This window comes from Bombina bombina, chromosome 2 (genome assembly GCF_027579735.1).
Source record: "Bombina bombina isolate aBomBom1 chromosome 2, aBomBom1.pri, whole genome shotgun sequence".
In the NCBI taxonomy this organism is placed as follows: Eukaryota; Metazoa; Chordata; class Amphibia; order Anura; family Bombinatoridae; genus Bombina; species Bombina bombina.
Window position 1 is genome coordinate 109,409,278 of NC_069500.1, and position 16,822 is coordinate 109,426,099.

General features: G+C 38.8%; 1 protein-coding gene across 1 annotated transcript in view; it reads left to right on the top strand.

The window, feature by feature from the left end:
- WDR70 (WD repeat domain 70) overlaps positions 1–16,822 on the top strand; it is an 811,922-nt gene that overhangs the window by 658,957 nt on the left and 136,143 nt on the right. Inside the window, 1 exon segment of the mRNA XM_053701217.1 lies at positions 3,085–3,223. Within this exon segment, the coding sequence (XP_053557192.1) occupies positions 3,085–3,223 (139 nt within the window).

A 16,822-nucleotide genomic window follows, 5' to 3' on the forward strand; every position in this document is an offset into this window, starting at 1 on the left:
ACCAGCAGACATGTTTTGTGTGTTTCACACACACTTGTTCACTGCTGAATGTGAGCTTTCACTGATACTCCTATTTAAAGGAACATTTACAAACAATTAAAAACAAACAAGATTAACCCCTTATTGTACTTTTTCTCTAGATTCTACTATATACAGGAACAGGAGGAGCTAAATACTTTGAAAATAGCTTAAATAGACTTAATATGCTGGAGCAGAGAAAAGTATTATGTCTAAAACATTTGAAACAAGATTTTATAAGATGATGTTTAGCATTTAACCTATAATTACTAAGAATTATTTGTTGTTTGTGTATATGGATCGGACAAAGAGAGAAATATTTAACCTATAATTACTAAGAATTATTTGTTGTTTGTGTATATGGATCGGACAAAGGGAGAAATATTTAACCTATAATTACTAAGAATTATTTGTTGTTTGTGTATATGGATTGGACAAAGAGAGAAATATTTCAATTAATATATGGCTGTACACACAAGCTTTTGAGTGTACTGTGCTGCAATCAACAATGTTCTTTACTTAATAAAATAGGGATACCTATTATGTACTGCTGTATATTTGATTTTTAGGATTAGTATTATAAATTTATAAAGTAAATTAGATAAAGAGGTTTACATCACTCTCTTTGTTGATGCCTTGTGGGCATCTGGTATTTAGTAGAAATATCCACTGTGCCTCTTTGTAGTCCAATTTTTGGATTCTGTCCCCACCCCTTTTGTGTGGTGGTACGTGATCTATTGCCTGTATGGACATAAGAGCCGCATTGCCTGAATGCTCCATTTTGAAGTGTCTGGCCACTGGGGTGAACACATCGGGGTTTTCAATGTCCCTTATGTGTTCTTGCGCCCTCTCCTTAACGAGTCGTTTTGTTTTACCAACATATTGGATGTGGCACCCCCTGCAGGTCAATAAATATATTACATGATTGGATTTGCAATTGAGTTTATGTCTAATATTATATGTACATTGTGTTACAGTGGAAGTAAAACTTGTTCCTTCCACAACATGACTGCAGGTATTGCATTTTTGTGCCCTGCACTTGAAGAAACCTAGCACAAAAATGCAATACCTGCAGTCATGTTGTGGAAGGAACAAGTTTTACTTCCACTGTAACACAATGTACATATAATATTAGACATAAACTCAATTGCAAATCCAATCATGTAATATATTTATTGACCTGCAGGGGGTGCCACATCCAATATGTTGGTAAAACAAAACGACTCGTTAAGGAGAGGGCGCAAGAACACATAAGGGACATTGAAAACCCCGATGTGTTCACCCCAGTGGCCAGACACTTCAAAATGGAGCATTCAGGCAATGCGGCTCTTATGTCCATACAGGCAATAGATCACGTACCACCACACAAAAGGGGTGGGGACAGAATCCAAAAATTGGACTACAAAGAGGCACAGTGGATATTTCTACTAAATACCAGATGCCCACAAGGCATCAACAAAGAGAGTGATGTAAACCTCTTTATCTAATTTACTTTATAAATTTATAATACTAATACTAAAAATCAAATATACAGCAGTACATAATAGGTATCCCTATTTTATTAAGTAAAGAACATTGTTGATTGCAGCACAGTACACTCAAAAGCTTGTGTGTACAGCCATATATTAATTGAAATATTTCTCCCTTTGTCCGATCCATATACACAAACAGCAAATAATTCTTAGTAATTATAGGTTAAATATTTCTCCCTTTGTCCGATCCATATACACAAACAACAAATAATTCTTAGTAATTATAGGTTAAATATTTCTCCCTTTGTCCGATCCATATACACAAACAACAAATAATTCTTAGTAATTATAGGTTAAATGCTAAACATCATCTTATAAAATCTTGTTTCAAATGTTTTAGACATAATACTTTTCTCTGCTCCAGCATATTAAGTCTATTTAAGCTATTTTCAAAGTATTTAGCTCCTCCTGTTCCTGTATATAGTAGAATCTAGAGAAAAAGTACAATAAGGGGTTAATCTTGTTTGTTTTTAATTGTTTGTAAATGTTCCTTTAAATAGGAGTATCAGTGAAAGCTCACATTCAGCAGTGAACAAGTGTGTGTGAGACACACGAAACATGTCTGCTGGTGCTGCACTGATACCCCTTACTGTCAGTGTTAGAGCTACGGCTCTTTTTTGCTTTTAATATGTGCACACAGTAAAGTTATTTTCATACATTCTACTGACCCTGCTTTGATGCAGTAGGTTGTTAGCCCTGTAGCCGAAATTCGTGGGGACTCTTTGCTATTTATCAGTGTTGAGAGTACTTTTCATAAAGTCCCTGAAAAAGAATACGTTACAACACTTTTAAAACATTCTTAAAAAATAGGAAAACATATTAAAAACAATGTCTTCAGCAACTTAATGGTTAGTTGGTGTAAGTCGATATAAACTCTTCTGGATATTACATGTATTTAAGGCAGGCTATAATTATTAGCGCTCTGTTACATGGTGCTGAACTATATTGTATATTTTCCTGTAAAAGCTCACAAGCTCATCTGTTATACAGAATTCTGTCCTTATCATTGGCGTACACTCTTTACCAGTGCTTATCAATTTTCTGTAATTGGCAATTACTGGCTGAAGACGGGGTTATATGGGGTCTCTGCTATCTTGTTTCCAGCTAAACAAAACATAGACATTGATTTAGTCTGATTATATGATTAACTATCTTCATATTTAACACCATCAACACTGCAAGCAGTTTTCGTAAATTGCTCCTACACCTTACTCAATACAGCATTATAAATTGTTCTCTCCAACTATTTGAAACGTTGCAGTCATTACAGGTAATCAAATGCTGATGATTGCTTCACTGCTCTCTTTTTAAATTGTTTCACGCAAAACCAGTTTTTAGTTGGTCAAGTAGCTTGTTATCAAACTTCAAAAAATAATTGTATTAATCATTTTACTAGTGTTTGTTTTTAACGTCCTTAACCATTTCCTTTCTCTTCCTTAGGGATAGTTTTCTAAATTAACTGTTGTCCGTTGTTATTTATTTAATAACTATTTTTGTAGTCTTCCTGGTTTGACCCACTCTTTGCTTTATGTAGGACTGATTGCTGTTTCAGCCCTGATGACAAACTTCTGATAACTGGCACATCAGTCAAGAAAGCAGAAGGCTGGGGAAAATTATTATTCTTTGATGTAGCTTCTTTCCAGAAGATTTATGAAATTCAAGTCACTGATGCAGTGAGTATTGATTTCTCCCTATTTTTGTACACAAATGGCTTAGATTGCTGTAATTATTATTCAGAGACAGAATGTATATTTTTAAATTTGCATTTTTTACTTCTGACTATTTCATAAAGGTTCTTCCTCATTCTTAGTACCGCCATTTCAGCCCCTCTACAAGAGATATGACCCATTTGAATGAGATTCTGCCCTTTCTAATGAGTTGTTCTTTGTCCCTCTATGATGAAAGTAATCACCTGCAACATCAGGCACAAGAGAAAATTGGCCAAGATCCTATATGCCCCGACAGGGGCAAATCTACTATTGGCACAGCAGGTTCAGTGGCACCAGGGCCCAAGTGTTGGGTGCCCATAGCAGCCAGTCTATACATAGTCATGTGCCTGTGTGGTCATTATCTGTGTATAGATACTCATCATCATTACACTGCACAGCATACTCATCAGTGTCTAAATACTCAAATCATTTGTAGGTATCAATTTAAATATTAGAACTAGGTAATAGGATGATTTATGTGCATTCATGTTGTTATTTTTTTTATCAATCTAGGTTTATTGAAAGATATTAAATTTTACCAAGGTACAGAAGCCACAGAATATTAGGTCACCAGAAACACAGAAAGATATCATAGCAGGCATACAATCCCAATCAGTTCTGTGGTGGCCTCCAGCATTTTCAAAAGTGCACTATGGTTAAGTTATTGGATAGCAGATGCGTGCTCCAAAACAAATATTAGTAGCTTTGCTTTTATGCTATAGCATGGGGTCAACTTCATTAGTGTATGGTTTCCATGTGCTCTAGGAGAATTATTATTATTATCAGGTTATTTGTAGAGCGCCAACCGTTTCCGCAGCGCTATAAACATAGGCGTATACAAGATACCATTTATAGGGATCAGATGGGTAGAGGGCCCTGCTGAGAGTTGCACTGTTGTAGTCAGCTCTTATGAAGGCGATCTACAAACAGCTGGGCTCATAGGCTTACATGCTAAGGGGTTCAAGGGGGAAAACAATGGAGTTAGGAAAGGTTAGTGTAGGATTTATGCATCCCTGAATAGTAGAGTCTTTAGGGAGCGCTTGAAGCTGTTAAAAAAGAGGGAGAAAGTTATGTTTCTTCTTGTATGTCTCTCAACATGATCTGTATTCAGAGATTTCAGAGTCAGCACAAGGTTATGCCTGCCTAGACCTCTCTTTAGTAAGAGCACGCCTGTCATCATTTCTAGATGTGTGGGTCATGGATGTAATAAACAAAAGCTATGCTATTAATGAAAAATTAATTTTGTCAACTCTAACATTGCTATGAATTTTGTACGTGAAACATAATGATTTCATGTTTCTCAAAGCCAAAGCAACTCAAAAGTTCTGCCTCAATGATGCAAAACCAGCTTTTAGTCCTGCCATTCCTCATTCCCTGAATTTGGTCTTCATGGATTTAATTACCATTAAATACAGTAGAATTCCATAATCAAGAAATATAAAATTAAAAGTCAGTGCAATAACACTTAGGGGGTGATTTATCAATGTCTGGTGAACTGCTTGTGCAATGCCACCCCCTGCAGATTCGCGGCCAATTGGCTTCTAGCAGGGGGTGCCATAAACACAATCGCACACGATCGAGCGGATTGATGTCCGCAGTCTCAGAGCAGGCGGACCAGTTAAGGAGCAGCAGTCTTAAGACCGCTGCTTCTTAATTACAAATTCCGGCGACCCCGAAGGCTCGCGTGGAACTAGAAGCATTGGGGCCGGTTGACCGCTTGGAAAATCGTCCCCTATGTCTCAATTTCAAATGAGTAGTATATTTTCTTCAGAAAAATATCTGTTATTTCCATTTTCCCTGCCCCTTGTATCATATGACAGTCATCAGCTAATCACAAAATTCATATATGTATATAGTGTGAACTCCTGAACATGCTAAGTAGGAGTCGGTGCCTCAGAAATTGCGCCTATAAAAAGATTGTTCACATTTTGATAATGGAAATAAATTGGATTTTAATAAATATTTCATGCTTTATCTGAATCATGAAAGTTAAATTTTTTTAGTGTTTTTACACACACAAAAAGTTCAAAATTCGATTTCTCTAAAAGTAAAGATACAGTAGACCTCAAATGTATATGTCTGCATATTACAGTTTCCTTCATTGTTGTTCATCAGTGTTTTCTCAGATTTTCCTTGCATAACAGCATTTTTACAAGATCTCAGGTCTATTCACAGGTCAACAATGCATAGGTCTATTAAGATAATTGACCTCGGCTATGCAAGCGGTACAGTGGGCCAATCTGGAAATTTGCTTTTTTAAAGTCTGGCACCACAAAATGAAACTATTAGTCCATATTCCTGCTTCACACAAAATATAAGAGGCACATTTGACTTGATGAATTTCCAAAGGGTATTCTTGGCTATAGATTCCAGTATCCCAGGGAAGGTAGAAACCTTGCACAATGATTTCATTTAAATCTGTTACTTAACAATTGAGTAATTTTCAATAAATGTGTATGAACTCAAACCCTTTATTTTAGTTATTTTTGCACTGCCAAGATTGCGTACAGAATAAAGAGGCAAAAGTCTTCTCTGACAGTTTTGCAGGGGTTCCTTATCAAAATCTACTGAACCATTCAAAGTTCCAGGTTGATGTAGGAAGGTAGAGAAACGCTGCAATGGGCAGAAACTTATGCTACATCGACAAGTCAGTCATTTGAGGGGTTCCTCAGAGTACATTTATTAGGTAGAGAGATGTGTCAGTAACTTTTCCTCTGTTTTATCTTGTTTGTTTTTTCTTTTTTTTTGCATTGATGCAGTCACATACGATGTCTTTGGATTTAATTATTTTGTTGTGTTCTTGGATTTTTACATTAAGGTTTTATGAAGGCTTTATGTAGTGTTACTGGAGATAAATCTCAGAATCTATAGGTTCTGCAATTAATTTAAGCTTTGGCACAGATTTGGCGTGTTTCCATGGTAGTGATGTTTCCATGGGATTTAACACTGGTCCCTGAAGTTTTGAGGACTTTGTCTTTTAAGATATCCCTCTGGAATTTCATAGAAAAATCTGTTTCTTTTGGCTTTTGCCTCAACCAAATCAGTAGTTAAACTCAAGCTGTATTCTGCAGTTTACTGTGTTTGGTCTTCTATCAAAAAAGTAGTGCTCTGGTCAGGCTGCAGAAGATTCCTTGCCTAAGCATGATGTGCTTTCTACTCTCTGCCCATACTTAGCTTATCTTTCTTCTTTAAAACATGTGGTGATAAATGCTTATATCTTAAGCAAAGACAACTGAAAAATGAAATCATACTAATATTTTCATATCTATCAACATAACACCATGATCCTATGTTTGCCTTTCTGTTTGCTTCTGCTTTAATGGAAAAAGCAAAAAAGATGGATGATAACAAGAAAAGTTGGATTATTTTGGCACATTTTTTCCATCTGGCATTTCTGTTTGGCATCTCTTTCTCCATCTTCACATGAAGGCCCGTCTTCATTTTAGGTGGTACTTAGAGACTTGAGACAAGATATGGAAATTATTAGCTCTATTTTGCATATAGTGGCAGCTGTTTTATCATCTCCCGCCTTAGAGTAACAGCAGTGGAAAGTGCTGCCTTTGAACTTTTACAGATAAATAATAAATACATTGAAGGAATCTTAATCCAAGTAAACAGGCAGTGTATTTGGCCTGCATGTGAACCTGATGGGTAATGGATGCAAAAACTAAATATTTAACAAAACCCTTTAGTTGTTTGAAATTCCTTTCTTTGTTACTAAATAGATTTTTATTTCTCTTTGGTTCCATTTTGAACCATCCTTGAAAGCCAGCTTTATTTTACTGAAGCTGCCAGAGTCAAAAATCCTTTTGTTTTATGAACTATTCGTAGCTCTAGATCTTTTCTTTATGTGTCAGGAAAACAGCCATATCTAGCGGTGGCATGAGGTTTTATTATTATTAATAAAGAAAGTAACTTTTTAAAACGTGTTCATCATAGTACATAGTAAATAATAATTATCTTTATTGTATTCAGTTCCTAATTACAATAAAATAACTGAATATTTTGTAGTATGGAAACTGAGCATGCGTTTATAGCTTGCTCCTGCTGAGGGAGCTGGTGATTAGTTTTTCTCCAACATTGGTGTGTCCGGTCCACGGCGTCATCCTTACTTGTGGGGAATATCTCTTCCCCAACAGGAAATGGCAAAGAGTCCCAGCAAAGCTGGCCATATAGTCCCTCCTAGGCTCCGCCCACCCCAGTCATTCTCTTTGCCGTTGCACAGGCAACATCTCCACGGAGATGGTTAAGAGTATGTGGTGTTTAGTTGTAGTTTTTTTATTCTACTATCAAGAGTTTGTTATTTTAAAATAGTGCTGGTATGTACTATTTACTCTGAAACAGAAAGAGATGAAGAATTCTGTTTGTGAGAGGAAGATGATTTTAGCAGACAGTAACTAAAATCCTTTGCTGTTTCCACATAGGACTGTTGAGATGAAGTAACTTCAGTTGGGGGAAACAGTTAGCAGACTTTTCTGCTTAAGGTATGACTAGCCATATTTCTAACAAGACTGTGTAATGCTGGAAGGCTGTCATTTCCCCTCATGGGGACCGGTAAGCCATTTTCTTAGTCTCAAGCAGAATAAAGGGCTTAATATGGGCTATAAAACTGGTAGACACTTTTATGGGCAGAATCGATTGCTTTATTTGGGCATTTTATACATGTTTATGCTGGTATTTCACACTTATAAACTTGGGGAACGTTTTTTAACGTCAGGCACTATGTTAGACACCTTTTCCAGTCAGGAAGGGCTTTCCCAGTTGTAGGCTGAGCCTCATTTTCGCGCCATTACTGCGCAGTTGTTTTTGAGAGCAAGACATGCAGATGCATGTGTGAGGACCTGAAAATAGTTGGAAAAGTTCCTAGAAGGCGTCATTTGGTATCGTATTCCCCTCTGGGCTTGGTAGAGTCGCAGCAAAGGCTGTAGCTGGGACTGTAGAGGGGTTAAAACTGTAACCGGCTCCGGTTTCGTTATGTTAAGGGTTAAAGCTCTGAAAATTGGTGTACTTTAAGACACTGTGGTGAAATTTTGGTAAAATTTGAACAATTCCTTCATATTCATATTTTTTCACATATTCAGTAATGAAGTGTGCTCTGTTTAAAATTTAAAGAGACAGTAACGGTTTTGTTTTAAAACGGTTTTTGTGTTTTACTGACAAGTTTAAGCCTGTTTAACATGTCTGTGCCTTCACATAAGCTATGTTCTATATGTATGAAAGTCAATGTGTCTCCCCCTTCTAAATTATGTGATAATTGTGCCAAAGCGTCCAAACAAAGTAAGGACAGTACTGTCACAGATAATGAAGTTGCCCAAGATGATTCATCAGATGAAGTGAGTAGACATGGTTCTACATCATCTCCTTCTGTGTCTACACCAGTTTTGCCCACGCAGGAGGCCCCTAGTACTTCTAGCGCGCCAATGCTTATTACCATGCAACAATTGACGGCTGTAATGGATAACTCCATAGCAAATATTTTATCCAAAATGCCTGCATATCAGAGAAAGCGCGATTGCTCTGTTTTAAACACTGAAGAGCAGGAGGGCGCTGATGATAATTGTTCTGTCATACCCTCACACCAATCTGAAGTGGCCATGAGGGAGGTTTTGTCAGATGGGGAAATTTCAGATTCAGGAAAAATTTCCCAACAGGCTGAACCTGATGTTTAAATTTAAATTAGAACATCTCCGCGCTCTGCTTAAGGAGGTGTTATCTACTCTGGATGATTGTGACAACCTGGTCATTCCAGAAAAATTATGCAAGATGGACAAGTTCCTAGAGTTTCCGGTGCACCCCGACGCTTTTCCTATACCCAAGCGGGTGGCGGACATAGTGAATAAGGAATGGGAGAAGCCCGGCATACCTTTTGTTCCCCCTCCTATATTTAAGAAATTATTTCCTATGGTCGACCCCAGAAAGGACTTATGGCAGACAGTCCCTAAGGTCGAGGGGGCAGTTTCTACTCTAAACAAGCGCACTACTATTCCTATCGAGGATAATTGTGCTTTCAAAGATCCTATGGATAAAAAATTGGAGGGTTTGCTTAAAAAGATTTTTGTACAGCAAGGTTACCTTCTTCAACCCATTTCGTGCATTGTTCCTGTCACTACAGCAGCGTGGTTCTGGTTCGAGGAACTAGAAAAGTCGCTCAGTAGAGAGACTCCATATGAGGAGGTTATGGACAGAGTTCACGCACTTAAGTTGGCTAACTCTTTTATTTTAGATGCCGCTTTGCAAATAGCTAGATTAGCGGCGAAAAATTCAGGGTTTGCAATTGTGGCGCGTAGAGCGCTTTGGCTAAAGTCTTGGTCAGCGGATGTATCCTCCAAGACAAAATTGCTTAATATCCCCTTCAAGGGTAAAACTCTCTTTGGACCAGAATTGAAAGAGATTATCTCAGACATCACTGGGGGAAAGGGCCACGCCCTCCCACAAGATAGGCCTTTCAAAGCCAAGAATAAGTCTAATTTTCGTTCCTTTCGTAATTTCAGGAACGGACCGGGCTCTAATTCTGCATCCTCTAAGCAAGAGGGTAATACCTCACAGACCAAACCAGCCTGGAAACCGATGCAAGGCTGGAACAAGGGTAAGCAGGCCAAGAAGCCTGCCGCTGCTAACAAAACAGCATGAAGGAGTAGCCCCCGATCCGGGACCGGATCTAGTAGGGGGAAGACTCTCTCTCTTTGCTCAGGCTTGGGCAAGAGATGTTCAGGATCCCTGGACGCTAGAAATAGTTTCTCAGGGTTATCTTCTGGAATTCAAGGAACTACCCCCAAGGGGAAGGTTCCACATGTCTCACTTATCCTCAAACCAAAAAAAGAGACAGGCATTCTTACATTGTGTAGAAGACCTGTTAAAGATGGGAGTGATACACCCAGTTCCAACGGCGGAACAAGGAATGGGATTTTACTCAAATCTGTTTGTAGTTCCCAAAAAAGAGGGAACTTTCAGACCAATCCTGGATTTAAAGATCCTAAACAAATTTCTCAGAGTACCATCGTTCAAGATGGAAACCATTCGAACGATTCTACCCACAATTCAGGAAGGTCAATTTATGACTACCGTGGATCTAAAGGATGCGTATCTACATATCCCTATCCACAAAGAACATCATCAGTTCCTAAGGTTCGCCTTTCTGGACAAACATTACCAGTTTGTGGCCCTCCCATTCGGGTTAGCCACTGCTCCAAGGATTTTCACAAAGTTACTCGGATCCCTTCTAGCGGTTCTAAGACCAAGGGGCATTGCAGTAGTACCGTACTTGGACGACATTCTAGTACAAGCGTCGTCTCAAGGGTTCCCTTCTTGGGAACAATAATAGATTCCTTAGAAATGAGGATTTTCTTGACAGAAAGTCAAAACTTCTAAACGCTTGTCAAGTTCTTCATTCTATTCCTCGTCCTTCCATAGCTCAGTGCATGGAAGTAGTAGGATTGATGGTTGCAGCAATGGACATAGTTCCTTTTGCGCAAATTCATCTAAGACCATTACAACTGTGCATGCTGAAACAGTGGAATGGGGACTATACAGACTTGTCTCCAGTGATTCAACTAGATCAGAAGACCAGAGACTCACTCCGTTGGTGGCTAACCCAGGATCACCTATCCCAGGGAATGAGCTTCCACAGTCCAGAGTGGGTCATCGTCACGACCGACACCAGGGAATCCCTGAAAGCTCAGGGACTGTGGTCTCGGGAAGAGTCTCTTCTCCCGATAAACATTCTGGAACTAAGAGTGATATTCAATGCTCTCAGGGCTTGGCCTCAGCTAGCAAAGGCCAGATTCATAAGATTCCAATCAGACAACATGACGACTGTTGCGTATCTCAATCATCAGGGGGGAACAAGGAGTTCCCTGGCGATGAAAGAAGTGACCAAAATCATACAATGGGCGGAGAATCACTCCTGCCACCTATCTGCGATCCACATTCCAGGTGTGGAAAACTGGGAAGCGGATTATTTGAGTCGTCAGACATTCCATCCGGGGGAGTGGGAACTCCATCCGGAGATCTTTGCCCAGTTGACGCAACTATGGGGCATTCCAGATATGGATCTGATGGCGTCTCGTCAGAACTTCAAGGTTCCTTGCTACGGGTCCAGATCCAGGGATCCCAAGGCGACTCTAGTAGATGCACTAGTAGCGCCTTGGACCTTCAACCTAGCTTATGTGTTTCCACCGTTTCCTCTCATTCCCAGGCTGGTAGCCAGGATCAAAGAGGAGAGGGCCTCGGTGATCTTGATAGCTCCTGCGTGGCCACGCAGGACTTGGTATGCAGACCTGGTGAATATGTCATCGGTTCCACCATGGAAGCTACCTTTGAGACAGGACCTTCTTGTTCAGGGTCCATTCGAACATCCAAATCTGGTCTCCCTCCAGCTGACGGCTTGGAGATTGAACGCTTGATTCTATCAAAGCGTGGGTTTTCAGATTCCGTGATAGATACTCTGGTTCAAGCCAGAAAACCGGTAACTAGAAAGATTTACCATAAAATTTGGAAAAGATATATCTGTTGGTGTGAATCCAATGGATTCCCATGGAATAAGATAAAGATTCCTAGGATTCTTTCCTTTCTACAAGAAGGTTTGGATAAAGGATTATCTGCGAGTTCTCTAAAGGGACAGATTTCTGCTTTATCTGTCCTACTACACAAACGTCTGGCAGTTGTGCCAGATGTTCAAGCATTTGTTCAGGCTTTGGTTAGGATCAAGCTTGTTTACAGACCTTTGACTCCTCCCTGGAGTTTAAATCTAGTTCTTTGAGTTCTTCAAGGGGTTCCGTTTGAACCTTTACATTCCATAGATATTAAGTTGTTATCTTGGAAAGTTTTGTTTTTGGTTGCTATTTCTTCTGCTAGAAGAGTTTCTGAGTTATCTGCTCTACAGTGTACTCCACCCTATCTGGTGTTCCATTCAGATAAGGTTGTTTTGCGTACTAAGCCTGGTTTTCTACCAAAGGTTGTTTCCAACAAAAATATTAATCAGGAGATAGTTGTACCTTCTTTGTGTCCGAATCCAGTTTCAAAGAAGGAACGTTTGCTACACAATTTAGATGTAGTCCGTGCTCTAAAGTTCTACTTAGAAGCTACGAAGAGTTCAAACTAACTTCTTCTCTGTTTGTCGTCTATTCTGGTAAAAGGAGAGGTCAAAAAGCAACTTCTACCTCTCTTTCCTTTTGGCTTAAAAGCATCATCCGATTGGCTTATGAGACTGCCGGACGGCAGCCTCCTGAAAGCATCACAGCTCACTCCACTAGGGCTGTAGCTTCCACATGGGCCTTCAAGAACGAGGCTTCTGTTGATCAGATATGTAAGGCAGCGACTTGGTCTTCACTGTACACTTTTGCCAAATTTTACAAATTTGATACTTTTGCTTCTTCGGAGGCTATTTTTGGGAGAAAGGTTTTGCAAGCCGGGGTGCCTTCCGTTTAGGTAACCTGATTTGCTCCCTCCCTTCATCCGTGTCCTAAAGCTTTGGTATTGGTTCCCACAAGTAAGGATGACGCCGTGGACCGGACACACCAATGTTGGAGAAAACAGAATTTATGCTTACCTGATAAATTACTTTCTCCAACGGTGTGTCCGGTCCACGGCCCACCCTGGTTTTTTAATCAGGTCTGATGAATTATTTTCTCTAACTACAGTCACCACGACACCCTATGGTTTCTCCTATTTTTTCCTCCTGTCCGTCGGTCGAATGACTGGGGTGGGCGGAGCCTAGGAGGGACTATATGGCCAGCTTTGCTGGGACTCTTTGCCATTTCCTGTTGGGGAAGAGATATTCCCCACAAGTAAGGATGATGCCGTGGACCGGACACACCGTTGGAGAAAGTAATTTATCAGGTAAGCATAAATTCTGTTTTACCAATTGGTCATGATGTAAAATTTGTCATTACTGAAGCTTTATGAGTCCATGCCAGCTATGTAAGACACAAGCTGACAGTGTATGTGCATGGGAATGGGTGTCTCTAATGTTGCGTACGCAGTAAAAAGCTGAGGTCCCTTTCATGCTGTGTGACATCCCAAGCACAGGGTACAATTAAGCTGCATTTTACTACATTCACAGAGTGGCATATGATCACTGGTGATTTATAATTTCATTTCTGTATTTACCTTCTCAATATGAAGCTACAATAGTTTGTATATGTTTATGCCACTTTTTTTTCCGTTCTTTCTTACAAGATATAATATATGACCACAACATACATTTCTAACTACTTTAAATGACTATTAAATACAGTATAACTGCATCATCAAAGTACATAAAAAATTCAATTTATTAGCTCTGAATTTTACATCAGAAATAGATTTTTTCTGACAAATTTTAAAATGTATTTCAATTTGCCGACACATATATCATGTGACAGCCATCAGCCAATCTCATATAACTACACTGTGAACTCCTGCCCATGCTCAGTAATAGCTAGCCCCTCAGAAAGTATGCGTATAAAATGACTATGCACAATTTGAAAATTGATGAATTTGGAAAGAAGCTACATGCACTGAATCATGAAAGGTTAAAGTGATGGTAAACTCATTTACATATTTAAAACCTGTATTACAATTTTTCTTAACATTTGTCAATGTAAATATACTTAATAAAGACAATCTTATTTCCAAGTTTCTGCATCCTCCAATCAGTAAGCCTGTTGCACAATAGAGCGTAGATGTTCCACAACACTCTGACTATTGTAACCAATTGTAATATGGGCCATAAATTGCGCACATAGGCTCTGACGTGTAGAACGGGTTGGACCGCAATACACGTCAGTTCAGTAGTATAATGAAAACCATCGGGAGCAGAGTTAAATGGCTGCCGCGATGAGAGAAATAAAAGATGTGAATAAAAAATGTAAAGTGGAAGGGGGCGGAGACAGCAGCCGAGACAGTCAGACACATATCTCCCAAGCTCTTGGATTATGTCCAAATAAGATATATATTTACAGCAAAATAACCAGCTAATTTAGACTGCCGATCACCAACAACTAGCTATAAACTGCGGGGCACTCTATCCGCACCGAATATTGTGGCCAACTCAACACGGAAGGAACCTCTGAGCCGTGGGGGACAGGATTCCTAGTTCTGCTGCCACTACAGTCGGCTTACTGCTACATAGGACAGAGCCTAACACTACACACTAACTGAATAATATTGGGTCGTTTATACTGAACATGGAGGAGATTCAAGCGCTTATCACCAGGATAGATATGCAGATGCAGAATAATTTCCTAGAACTCAAGCTTGTTATCAGAGATCCATGCGCTCTAGATGACGACACTGCATTCAAGATGGCAGAGAGTGGAGTCGATCCTTGGCAGACACAGACTTCAACAACCGCGGCAGATACTGCTCTTCACACAGCTACTGAAAATAAGCACTATTGGAAACCATGTAAGAAAAGTGAAGAGGATCTGAAACTGGCTCTATCTAAGTCGACACCAAGTATCATCCACAAGGCCAGCGGTGACAGCATTAGTCTTTTAATGCCATTATTGTACTTCAGTTCTATACAGTATTGATACTATTGATTCTATTTCATACACAATTTACCACTGTCATTGTAGTTGATGGTGATCTTGTTTATACAGGTACTCATTTCATAGATTGCTTATATTACTCATGTATATATATATATATATATATATATTTATATATATATATATATATATATATATATATATATATATATATATATGGAAATATTTGTCTGAATCAAGCTAGCCCATTTATTTTAGTCTTCTCACAATCCAGTTCCACTAAGGTTGCTCTTCCCATATCAGGTAAACTTTTTTTACTTCAGATGATAATCTCCCCCCCCCCCCCCCCCCCCACATCCCATCCTTTATCATTTCACCCTATACTTTCATATATCGGATGTTGTCCATATATGACCACTTCATTTCAAGCGGTACTTACCCGCTGAAAAACTACCCTGAAAGTGTCATTAGGCCCAATAGGGTCTTCGACATAACTACCGTACCCCAGCATTTATTTTTCCTATATTAAAGGGTCCATGAGTGGCCAGATAAGTAGTAATTTATAGAAACTACTGTATAGATAAAATTAAGGTTTCAGTTAATATTGTGATACTTCTTACGTCTGTCAATTTTTTCTTTTAAAATTTGGATTGTATTGTGCCCTATGACAGACTGTTGTTATTTACGATATGCACCGTTCATTGTACTTTTTATTATTTATTGCAAAATCTCAATAAAAGATTATTTTAAAAAATGTATAAAGTGAGTTGTAAAAAAAACAAACAAAACATTTACGGTTTAGCTAGTGGAGGTATTAAGATTACATATTTACTATTATAATACACATGTTTACCATCACTTTCATTTTGCTTTCATGTCCCTTTACATTAAACAACATAACAACCGTACCTGTTTGTATTTGCATATTGTTTTGCAAGTCTATAACAGGGATATTTAAAAAAAATGTTTTGGTGAGATGTGGTTTGGGATCACCTGAAGACTGAAGGTCAGTTGGGCCCTCAAGTGTCGCTCCCTTTCACAAGTGTGTTTCTGATTTCGAGGTGGCTTTACTTAGCGTTTGTAAGTAGTTGTTTTAGCAGAAGTATGAATCTGGTTTTAGAAGAAGATAAGAAGCCACTGAGTGGAACACAGTGGGTTAGCCAATCAGGAGCAATATACCCATGTAACCACCAGTCACCGTTGTATCCTGCTGAGGACATGCCTGACAGTGCAGTAGATGCAGGACTTAATCACCTTTTTGAGTATTAAACACATAGGTATAAGTGAGTGTTACCACAAAAATAAAATACTCTTATGCATTGAGCCATTTTATTATTCTGGTAGTTTGGCCCTTTAAAGGGGTATCTAAAGCCTATACCAGAGTCAGCGATCTATGGCATGTGTGCCGATTGTGGCCCTCTGAGTCATTTTGTAAAGGCACTTGGAGTGGTACATTAAATGGATACTAAACTAAATTTTTTTCTGTTATGATTCGGATAGAGCATGCCATTTTAATCAACTTTCTTATTTACTCCTATTATGATTTTTTCTTTGTTCTCTTGGTATCTTTATTTGAAAAGGCAGGAATGAAAGCTTAGGAGCCGGCCACTTTTTGGTTCAGAACCCTGGATAGCGCTTGCTGATTGGTGGCTACAGTTAGGACAGTTTACCCTAAATTTTTCTCCCCTTAAAATTGTTCCCGGTTATACATTTTATGTGCTTGGGTGTATTAAATTGTTTAGAAATGGCCCCATTACCTTTATTTTGAATTTTGAAATAGCTGATTCTGTCTTGGGTATGCCTACCTATATTAAACGTTTCTATACTTAAAGGGAAACTGAACCCACATTTTTTCTTTCATGATTCAGATAGAGCATGACATTTTAAGCAACCTTCTAATTTACTCATATTATCAAATTTTCTTCATTCTCTTGGTATCTTTATTTGAAATGCAAGAATTTAAGTTTAGATGCCGGCCCATTTTTGGTGAACAACCTGGGTTGTTGCTGATTGGTGGATAAATTCATCCACCAATAAAAAAGTGCTGTCCAGAGTTCTGAACCAAACAAAAAGCTTAGATGCCTTCTTTTTC